General features: G+C 35.2%; 1 protein-coding gene across 7 annotated transcripts in view; it reads right to left on the bottom strand.

Moving 5' to 3' along the window:
* Osbpl9 (oxysterol binding protein like 9) overlaps nt 1–12,085 on the bottom strand; it is a 135,466-nt gene that overhangs the window by 12,964 nt on the left and 110,417 nt on the right. For all 7 annotated transcript variants that reach the window (XM_026381764.2, XM_026381770.2, XM_026381780.2 and 4 more), the window contains 5 exons: nt 11,090–11,180; nt 9,745–9,849; nt 6,693–6,852; nt 246–358; nt 16–134 (listed from right to left, as the gene is read on the bottom strand). In XM_026381764.2, coding sequence (XP_026237549.1) covers nt 16–134; nt 246–358; nt 6,693–6,852; nt 9,745–9,849; nt 11,090–11,180 — 588 coding nt within the window. The remainder of the gene's footprint in view (nt 1–15; nt 135–245; nt 359–6,692; nt 6,853–9,744; nt 9,850–11,089; nt 11,181–12,085) is intronic.

Below are 12,085 nucleotides of genomic sequence, written 5' to 3'. Positions count from 1 at the left end.
AAATTTAGCTCTTACCTTAGTAAGATCCATTCCGAGCCTAACCTGTGACAAGAGGTGCATGATAACACTCTTGTGCTCCTCCACTGACCCTGCCTCTCCGTCATCGTCTCTATCGTCATGTGAATCAAAAAGATCTAAAACAAAACAGATCCTCTTAGACTAGTATTAAATTGGGCCAAATCATGCTGCTACCAGTATTACAAATGTTTCTAAGATTAAAAATGCTGTTTGCAAAAGTCCTTTACCAGCATCACTTGTACCGTTGGACATGGAAGAATTCAGTGATTCTGTAGTATCTGGGCGTTTTAGGCTATTTCCCGAACTGCTGTGTGTCAAGACTGAGGCAGAACCAGAAGAACTAAGAAAAAAAAAAAAATAATAATAATCACCTTCTTAACCTAAAGAAAGCAACTTGAAGTCATAGCAAGATGTTAACTTATAAAGTTACTTAAAACTAAAATACATAGATGGATGACAAACAATTCTTACAGTTCTCAGGTTATACACACACACACACGGAATTCCATCTCTCTCCCTTTCACCAAGACTGTGAACTGTGAGGCCTGATGACAAGGTCTCTTGTTTTGTTCTTTTTGCATGGTGTATTCAACCAAGTCCGTTTTACGACAAGGAATCAAAAATTAGTAAGATTTTTGCCTCTGCGTTCAAGTTTGAAACTAGAGTTCGTTTCTGATTTTGTTGCTTTGTATACATGCAGATGTGTCACAACACTTAGCAACAATTCCCAGAACTTCGAAAGTCAACAGTCTTATATTAAGTCTCAGAAAGATGTCTTATCCATATTTTTGAGATCCTTTGATAAAAGCCACAATGGTATTAACACCTTTTCCAGTCATTTAAAAAAATTTGAAATTAAAAAAATAAAAAATCATTTTTTCAAGTAAATTTATGATAACTGGCTTTATGAGCTAGTCAACAGGTCTAAAGAAAGCTATTTGTATTAGATTATTATACCTGTGTTCACAATTTACTCAGGCAAGTATTTGTACATAAATTAAAGAATAATCAGAAAAGCACAGTTAACTGTTTTTTTTAAACTGAGGACTGAACCCAGGGGGCGCTTAACCACTGAGCCACATCCCCAGACCTGCCCCCCTTTTTAAATTTTTTTTTATTTTTATTTTGAGACAGGTTCTCACTAAGTTGCTGAGGCTGGTCTTGAACTTGCTTTAGCCTCCCAAGTTGCTAGGATTACATGCATGAGCCACCATGCCTGACTGTAGTTTACTTATTCAGTGTAAAATCAAAAAACCAATTTCTCACATTTCAGGTGCTTATAAAATGGTTATCTATAATAATCATGGTCTTATTACAAATATTAAGTATAAAACATTATATATTCTAATTTATATATAAGTTTACCTTTGTTTATCTTTTCTTTAAATTAATAACTTTATTTTATAAAGCACTTTGAGATTCATAGCAAAACTAAGCAGAAAGTACAGAGTTACCTTATACTCCCTGTCCTTAAGCGTATGCTCAGCCTCCTCCACAAATATCCCGCACTTGTTAGAACTTGTACCCTCGTTACAAATGATAATTCTACATCATAACTCAAAGTCTATGATTTACATTAGGGTTCACTCTTGGTGTTATATGAGTGGGGTGTTATGCATTCTATGTGTTATCATCAGCGACAAATATATGATGATATGTACCCACCATTACAGTTTTATAAAAAATAAGCCTGAATGCCCTAAAAATCCCTATATTAGACACTAAAATAACCACCTATTAAGACTACACTATGTATTCTTATTAAACATTGTTTGCCCTGGTTACCTGGTTTTTGATCTATTTTTCAAGAACTGAATATTGCTTCTTGGATAATTTAGTAATATACATGTTTATCTCACCAGTTTTGAGAGGCAATTGAAAACTCAAGTAAAAGACCGAAGAAGTCAAATTATCATTAAGTAAAAGAACTGAATGAAAATAATCTTCAAAGTTTTTGTGGTTTTTTTAATAATCATTAAAATAGTCAAATCTTTTAAATCAACTGACCTAACTCGAAATCCTATAAAACATACATCATATTTTAGAAGAAATGCCAAAGGTCAAATGTATTTATGCTATGCTTTTTCTCTTTACCCATGGTTAGGAACCAGATCTAAGCTGGATGCCGTAGCACACGTCAGTAAGCCCAGCAACTCAGGAGGTTGAAGCAGGAAGACCACAAGTTTAAGGCCAAGCCTCAGCAATTCAGTGAGACCATCAATAACTTAGTAAGACTCTGTCTCAAAAAATAAAAAGACTGAGGATGTGGCTCAGTGGTGAAGTACTCCTGGGTTCAATCCCAAGTAACAAAACGGAAAAGGGACAAATCCTCAACCATTCTACAGTTTGCCTCATTTAGAGCAATATTTAAAGAATATAGTTAATCAGACAATAACACAGATGAGTACAGAACAGAAAAGGGACAAATCCTCAATCATTCTACAGTTTGCCTCATTTAGAGCAATATTTAAAGAATATAGTTAATTGGACAATAACACAGATAAGTACAGGACAGTATATCTGCAATGGGCTCACTTGTCAAGAATGAAATGTAGGATCATGAAGTACAAAAATATTAAAGTTCTGAACTTAATTATAATAACAATTTACTGAGTACCTATAATGTGCCAAACGCTCTAAAACAACCCTGTAAGGAAAGCATTATTATTCTCAGACACACAGATGCTCACAGGGTCAATCATGGGTCTGGGGTCATATAGCTGGAAACCAGTGGAGCCATTTCAAACACCCATCTGACTCCAAAGCAGAAGTTCTTTTCAACATGTACTTTTCATCTAACTTATAAATGTGTAAACCACACTGCTCAGTAACACTGTTGAGAAGGAAAGCTATCATCACTACACATTTTTAGCCAATGAAAGGACTTAAGCTAATAAGCTCTCTTCCTTCAGAGAAAGAGGGGGAAAAATGGTATGAGAGCAAGAAAACTAGTAGGAGCAGCTGATGGTAAGCAGGTGTCACAGCTCAAAGCCTACAGAGGCCAGGCAAAGAATATAAATTCTATATTTGAGTAGGGTGAGGTTACAAGACAGTGTGGAGCTCGAGCCAGCACACTAAATTTAAAGGGATTTAAAACCTCTTTTAAAACAAAAGGCAAACAAGTGAACAAAACACTGTGGTATCTAAGAGTTATGTGAAATTTAGTGGGGAAGGGAACTCAGAAAGGATTAGATGCATACAGAAATTGACTCCGAACCCTTTCAAATGGGAAGTACATAATGGTGTATTTGAGAGGCAGGGCATACAGAAAGCACAAAGCTTAAAAGAAAGAGGAGTGGGAGCAGCCCACCAGTATGCAGATGAACTTGCAGACATGCCTATTACAGTAAATACTTTACTGTACATATTTATATGCTTTAAGAGAATGGGTAAGTCCATTTACTAGCAAGACATTTTCAGTTGTATTTTGTTTAGAAAAATAGCTAATGTCTGGCATAAGAGACTATCTTTAGTTCTTTTGGACAATGATGAAGCCAGGCAAGGTGGCACATGCCTGTAATCCCAGTGGCTTAGGAGGCTGAGGCAAGAGGACCATGAATTCAAAGCCAGCCTCAGAAAAAGGGAGGTGCTAAGTAAGACCTTAGTAAGACCCTATCTCTAAATAAAATACAAAATAGGGCTGGGGATGTGGCTCAGTGGATGAATGCCTGAATTCAATCCCTGGGACCCTTCCCGCCAAAAACTAAAAAACAAAAAACAAAAAACCCCAATGATGGAACCTCAGATATCAACCTTTTAACTGGAATTTTCTTATAAATGCTTATTTTCTTTTAGCCCCATAATCATAAAATTTTAGAAAAAAATTGAAGGGAAATTTCATTAGCAATTAGAAGTTTGCCAATCTCAATAGTTTATTTCCTAACAGACCATCAAGAAGAGAACCAGTTGGTGCACACCTGTAATCCCAATGATTTAGGAAGCTGAGGCAGGAGGATCAGAAACTAGAGGCCAGCCTTGGCAACTTAGTGAACACATGTATCAAAATAAAACACAAAGGGGATTAGGGATGTAGTTTAGTAAAGTGCCCCCGGGTTCAATCTCCAGTACCAGGAAGAAAAATAATAATAATTTTTAAAAAAGACGAGATACCAAGATGGTGTGCCTATAGTCACAGTTCCTTGGGACACTGAGGTGGGTAGACTGCTTGAGCCCAAGAATTCAAGGCCAGTATGAGAACATAGCAAGACCCCATCTCAAACCAAAAAACATGGATAGAGGTAGCAAGGGAGATAGGAAATAAGTCAGTTGATCGGTCAGTCAGTCAGTCAGTCCATGCTAAATGAAGTCCTACTGCTCAGCTTGCTTTGAACTGTGGGCTCAAAACTCTGAACCCTGACTACCCTGTTTTAATGAGATCACATATTTCACTTCTCCCCACAAAGGTTGAATTGTATCCACTGTCAAAAAACTTTATGAGCCAACATAATTGGTAATCATTTTTCTTATAACAGCTGAGATTGTGAGCCATTATGATGCAACTATAGATAAATACCAAATTTCTCAATATTTAAGAGAACCCCAGGGCCCTACACAAAATTTCTTATTAAAAGAAACCAACATCCAATATCTAGGGACTACCTCATCATACTTTGCTTATAAATTCACATATAATAATTTCCAAATTTGTACTGTCTTAGAAAGCAAACCCAAGTCATAACAATAGTACCAATCCCCATGAAAGCAGTAAAGCTAAAAAAAAAATATGCCAGGAAAAACTAAGCCAAATACATCTATGATAAACACAAGCAGAATATATAAAAGATTAATTCACTTTTTAAAATAACAGCTATCATTAGCTGGGCATGGTGGCACATGCCTGTAATTCCAGTGACTTAGGGGACTGAGGCAGGAGAATCACAAATTCAAGGCCAGCCTCAGCAGCTTAGTGATAACCCTGTCTCCAAATAAAAAATAAAAAAGGCTAGGGACTAGCTTAGTGGTAAGTCACCCATGGGTTCAATCCCCAATACAAAAAAGAAATAAAATAACAGCTATTATTATGTGCCAGACACTAATTTAGCACTTGACTTATATTATTCTCATTTATATATTCACAGTGATCCCTTGAAGTTGAAATTAATAAGGAAAAGGATTACATAGATTAAATAACTTGACCAAGGTCACACACCTTTGAAATAAAACAGATTTAGAAGCCATTCTTTTTAAGACTTCAGAATCCAAAGTCTTAACAATAGAAACTTATATACTATTAGAGCTGACAAATATTTCGCTTATTAGCTACGTGTAAATGGGTGGCAGTTCAAACATTCACTGTACAAAATGGTACATACCTAGCTTTTACTCAATGATGTAAAATATTTTCTAAGAAAAATATATCATCATGATCAGCTAAAATCTGCCTGTTTACTATCTCTAGAACCTTTCCCTCCATTCCCAATATTATTACTATCAGGTTTTGGCTGGTCTTTCTATCTGTAATCCAGTGCCCCCCACCCACCCACATTTAATTTTACACAATTTAGGTGAATCTATTTCTAAAATGCAGACCTGACCAGTAGTGGCCATCACTTATGATAAAAATGTTCAAAATTCATAAAAGCTAAAGACTTTTATGCCCAGGTCCTTGTCAACTTTCCCATCTTTCCCTGCTCTGTGCTTTTCTTTTTAACCATTTACCACACCTTATACTTCAGTCACACCAAAATACTTAACAATTCCTCAAAGAAATCAAGCTCCCCTTGCCTCTAGACCTTTCTAATAGGGTTGCATCTGCAAGCAAACATTTCCATTTACCCCTCCCCTTAGCCCCATTTCCCTTCTCTCTACTCACCCACATCTCACCTTTGGATCATTACCATCCCCCCATCCCCCACCCCCACCAAATCTTCCCTCTGGGAATCCTTCCCTGACTTCTTAAGACTTCAAAATGTCCCATGGCTTTCTGTGCTTGTGCTTATTCTTACTGCATGTCTTAATGTCTGTGTCCTCCCCAGATTCATATGTTGAAACTCAATGACCAATGTGATAGTATAAGGTACAGCTTTTGGGTAGTAGTTAGATTGTGAGGTGGTACTCTTATGAATAGGATTAGTCTTACAGAGGTCCTAGAGAGCCATCTTGCCTCTTCCATCATGTGAGAACAAACCATTCAAAGGTGCCATCCATGAACCAGAAAGCAAGCCCTCCACCAGACACCCAAGGCGGTGAGCAACTTGATCTTGGAATTCCCAGCATCCAGAATGTGAGAAATAAGTTTCTGTTATTTATAAGCTACCCAGTTTATAGTTACCCAGCTTAAAGCAGACTAAAACACCATACCTTGTATCTTCTGTGGATTATACATGTCTATCTGTTCCCCCAACAGACTCTAAGTTGCTCTTACTTGTATAATACTTCATAGCTTGCGCAATCAGATTAGATCCTTTCCTAATGTTGGTGCTATAGAAGTTTCCAGAGTTGAACTTACATTGTTGGAACATTACCACAATGATGCTACTAATTATATTTGGATTAAATCTGCAGTAAAAGCAAAACTCCCTTAGAACTCACTTTGCTCAATAAGCCAATGAAAAGTAGGTTGTTCTTTTAGCAGACTTTATAAAGCAAGTTTCTCATTATCATCAGTCTCAAAATCAAATTATATCTTTAAAAACCAGGAGTCTTTTAAATTCACATTTTATTCATGTACTTACTCTATTAAGCGCTTTGGGGATGAGCCACTCTGATGAAATTCATCAGCATCATAGAATTCATCTTCACTGCTAGAGTAAGAAAACTCTGGGACTGTATTTGGAGACAAGTTGACATGACTTGGAGAAGTTAGACTGCTACTAGGTGGTGAATGCCCACTGCCTAGAAAGTTAAAAAGGTTTAAATTAGGGGCAAAAATGTTGGTAATTAGGGAGATGGGGCAAAGCAGACCTTTTTAAGATCAAGAGTTTGGTTAAGTTAGTAGAAGTGTCCACACTTTTTGTAAAGAAAATCAACATTTAAAGTAAACAAGGAAAAGGCCTATCATGTTACAGAAAGGGGAAATAGTCTTTTAAATAAATAAAAAGATTCTATATCCCCAAACTATAATTTAAGGTGAATTTCTCTTTAATATTAGGAAGGCAGTGCTTTTGATTATGTGAATTGTGATACTGAAGTCTTGAAACAGACACCAGTACCAATGGGAAGCCAAAACTCTTATTTTATACTAGAGGCCAGATACTAAGACCCAATGAAAAATATACCATATAGAAAACATACAGAAAAAATAGCAACACTACACAAATGTTAGAATACTGTTCAGGATATTATATTCACATTATTTCTTTTTCATAGAAGTCACATGAAAAATTCTAAACCTCTGCACAAAGTTCTGAGCATACACTACACATGCTCCTCATTTCTTTTCCACCTAAGCATAAGTCGGATGCCTGGAGCTCAGGGACTGAAATAAAAACAGAGGGCTAGTATGGAAAAGAATGCAGAAGAGGAAAAGGCTAGGAAGAATGTCTTCCTATTCCTAAAGAGTCTAACCAAAGATATGGAAGGCCAGATAAAGACGACTACTATCAAATCTAAAATGATCAGCTGGCATAAGTGGTGCAATAAAGCCAAAATATATATTAAACAAAGAATTGAGATCAACTTAATTTGCTATGTATCTAAGTCTGTCACATAATTCATGCCAATTTATGCAGATACCTGCTAGAGGCTAATGTAAAGTAAATCACTGATGGCAATCAAAAGCCAAGGTTACAGATCTGGAAGAAATGGAAGGTAACAGCAATGAAAATGAATCTAATGCTACCTGCAGATTTTTAATCCATTCCTGTATCTTTGGTTCAAGAGTTAAGAAAAAGCAAATCAGTCTGTCACACTTGGTTGCCATGTTCACAAAAATACTTTTAAAATAGTAATTGTGGAAATTCAAAAGGTAACTTACCTAGGCAAATAACTTTAAATTCTCTTTTTTTCTCCAACAGCAGAAATAAGATAGGAAAGAAACTTTCTCTTATTGGAATAGGAGAAGTTAGACTAGGAATTACAAATAATTAAGTAACATGCAAGTACTCCAGGTAATCACACCACTGAAAATGGGTCTAAGAAGAAAATGAGTTTGGGAACTACAAACCAAATAACTGGGAGCACCTTTATGAGAGCAAACAAAATGATTTCTTAGTTTTTTTTGTTTTGTTTTGTTTTTCACACTAGTGAAAAAAGGAAAGGAAAGGAGGGTGGAGAAAGTAGAAGTAAGGATGAAAGCTCAATAGTAAGATTCTTGAAATAATCTCTTTCTGAAATACTTCTGAAAAAGATAATCACACTAAAATTAATCTAAGGAAAAGCTCCTCCTGTTTTCAAGATTAGTAAATAGTTTTATCTATTTTTCAACAGATAAATTTTGTCTGCTTCACAATCCAACCTTATAAACCACAAACAAAAATCACTGGTACCACTGTCAATAAGAATGAATTGTGACTCAGTTCACAAAATACAGAAGTCAGCCAAAACATTTCAACTTCTTTATACTCAAATTCTTTATTTGCATTTTCCCAAGAGCTTCTAAGAGGGCTATTGTTGACCTTTTTTCTTTCAAAATTCAGAAGAGATTGCCCACACGGTTAAATATTAAAGACCAACACAACAGGATTAGTGCATTCACAAATTCAAGATTTGAAATAGGCTAAATCACATGGGAATTTATCATTATTACATAAGAAAAGTCCTACCCAGAAAGAAATCTGCGGAGGAAGAAGTGGGGCTGATCTCCCATTTCTCAAGAGTGGTTCTGCCCTTGGCTTTCTGACTTAACAGGGTCCAAAGCACTCAGTGCTTCCTTGAATTTGGTTCTATAGATAGTATAACATAAATTTAATGTTTAAAAAAAAATCTAATATCTAACATGAATAGTATACCTGTAAATTAGAGAAAAAAATAAAGCCCATAATTCTAAACAAATTAAGCAGATGTAAATTAAAATGAAGTGGCAAAAAATGTGAAAAACTAATAAATGTTTATGTGCCAAAGGTATCGTACAAAAATATCACCGAAAAATATTGCTATAACAGGAAAATACTGGAAACTACTTAAATGTGCATTAATGGAAAAAGAGGTAACACCTACCAGGCAGCTATAAAAAGAATATTGTAGACTAATTATATGAACATGAAAACAACTAAATAAAATTACACTTGTGCATTTGTACAAACATGTATGTAAATCGGGGAAGGGTGCTAATGAGGACTTTCAGCTTTTCTGTATACTTCTATATTGTCTGATCTCTTTTTTTTAAAAGGATTTATTTCACGTGTCTCATTTTTTTTAAATGTTTATTTTTTAGTTGGACACAATATCTTAATTTATTTATATGCTGAGGATCGAATTCGAGGCTTAACACATGCTAGGCGAGTACTCTACCACTGAGCCACAACTCAAGCCCCTTGTCTGATCTCTTTACAGTAAGAAAGTACACAAAAGTCTAACTTGAGTAAATTTCCCCCAAAATTCAATATGAATCCCAAATAATTATTAAGCTACATAAAACCCTGCAATATTTTATTTAAACTATAATTACTTACTAAAGCTTCTGATTCAATAACAAAGTTAACTATTTCATGTATGTACTATAATGATAAAACTATTTCTAATAGAAATATACATCATATTCCTTCAACTTTTACTCATTAGGAGTCATACACAAATTGTAAATGTTAATGGAGAGTTGTAAGAAAAAAAGGTTACACAAATCTGTACCTGTACTATTTGGTGTTGGAGTCTGATGATGTCCCAAGGTAGCTAATACAGGTCCAACGGGTAAGGAAGACGGACGCTGCTCTGACTTACACAACTGAGCTGGTTCTAGATTTGAATATGTGAAATAAGTTAGAGAAAACAGCCAAACACACACACTGTTGTTGACTGCAATTGTTTGGGATTCAAGATCACAAAGTTCAGAAATTTCTAAAATAGTATTTTATTAGGTTTCATGCTATTCCTTCTTTCTGACCTATTAGCCTCTTAAACTCAATGATAATATGCAGGCAAGATATCAAGATACCAGCTATGATAGGCAAATGCTCTGTATAACTATTTTGTAGAACTAATACATGCTTCTGTTGATAATGTGTTCTAAGTCCCAAACCACATAAAATGTGAAACAGGGCACAGTATCTCCTCTTTAGTACTCAAAGTAATAAATATTAAGCTCATTCTCTTAAGGAGCAAAAAATTCATAAAGGATTTCACAAAAGCATGTGAGGCACTAGGTTTGATCCTCAGCACCACATAAAAATAAAATAAAGGTATTGTGTCCACCTACAACTAAAAAATAAATGTTTAAAAAAATTAAAAATTAAAAAAAAGAATACCTCCAAATTGAATATTCCTGGATTACCCTTAAGTAGATTAAGGTATGCTAAGTTTTCTTTGATAGTCATGAATGCTGGGTCAAAAAATTCTGTTCTACCAGCCAGACACAGTGGCGCACAGCCGAAATCTCAGCAACGTGGGAGGCTGAGGTAGAAGGACCACATGTTCAGGGCCAGCCTCAGCAACTTAGTCAGGCCCTAAGCAACTCAGTGACACTGTACCTTTAAAAAAAAAAAAAAAATTGGGGGATGTAACTCAATGGTAAATGAAGCACCCCTGGGTTCAATCTCCAGTACAAAAATAAATAAATAAATAATTCTGTCCTACTAGCAAATCCAAGTCCATGTTGCCTTCCATCTCTGAACACTAAAGCCCCTTTCATCATACTTCAAAAGTTTCCATATCAAAATACTATTAATTTCTTTTACCACTTTCAGCTGTTTTTTTTTTAAATATTTATATTTTAGTTGTAGTTGGACACAATACACTTATTGTTTTTAATTTTATGTGGTGCTGAGGATCGAACCTGGGGCCTCACACATGCGAGGCGAGTGCTCTACTGCTGAGCCATAACCTTAGCCCCTCAGCTGTATTATTTTTGATGATCATTTTATTTACTTAAAAAAAAAAAAACCACACACACAGAAAATACTAAGATTACTATAATGACCATATAAGGTAAATTTTTTCTCATCAATGAATCTGTGAAACATTTTTCCAAATACTATACCTGGAGGTAAGACAGTCTGGGAAGGCATTGTGCTGATTACAGGTTCCAAGGGACTGGGTTGATATATTGCATCTACAGGATTAATAGTACTCTGAGATAAAGAAACACAATGTAGTTATTTTTAATTAACTGTTCTTCTTGTGCTAACCCTCCCATGTGAATAAAATGCCCCATTCCTGACAGCAAAATCCTGAAGGCAGCTATATAGATAAGGAGAGTCAAAATGCAAAGAGAAAATGAAACACCTTTCCTACACAGACATGTAAGAGTTTAAAGCACAGTAAGAAAAGAAAATGAATCAATTACTGTCCAAATAAGATAGTAAAGCTAACTGGAAAAACTTAGGAGTTATAAAATGGTGTGAAGAAGATTTGAAGAAGCAAAAACAATAACCTCTCAATTCAGTGCTTCAAAAACAATTCATCATAAATATTTCTTTGGTGTTAATAAAATTGGTACCTATCATTACGCTAATGGATCTACACTATGAAGATCTCATCTTTCCATCCTAGACAACTGCTATCCACCACTCTGTGTCACACAATGTCCAGTTTTATGGTCACTCAAGGCAAAGATGTACCTTCTACTAAGTATGGGAAGAAGGCTTTCTTTTTGAGACTACAGAAAAGGAAACAAACAAATAGAAGGCATAATTTTAGCGGGAGGAGTCCAGGTTTCTGTGATTCCAAGAAAAATTACTCTGACAGCCCAATGACATTTTAAAAACAAGACTCTACGCAGCTTACTGGTTTTTTTTTTTTTTTTTTTAATAATGGGGAAGAAGGTCTGGATGAATTTTAAATCCAGGTCGTGGCTAATGACTAATCCCAAAAAAGTATCTGTAAAAACTTTAAAAAAATCAACTAACAATATTAAGTTTTTGTAGTGTTTTCAATTAATGTCTGAATAATTTTAAAAAAAAATCAAGAAAATCCCTATCTACAAACATTTTAAAATCATTAAGACGGATCTCTTAAACCACACAAGAATTATGAT

The sequence above is a fragment of the Urocitellus parryii genome, chromosome 11, assembly GCF_045843805.1.
Source record: "Urocitellus parryii isolate mUroPar1 chromosome 11, mUroPar1.hap1, whole genome shotgun sequence".
Taxonomy (NCBI): Eukaryota; Metazoa; Chordata; class Mammalia; order Rodentia; family Sciuridae; genus Urocitellus; species Urocitellus parryii.
This window is presented reverse-complemented; position numbering and strand designations above follow the sequence as displayed.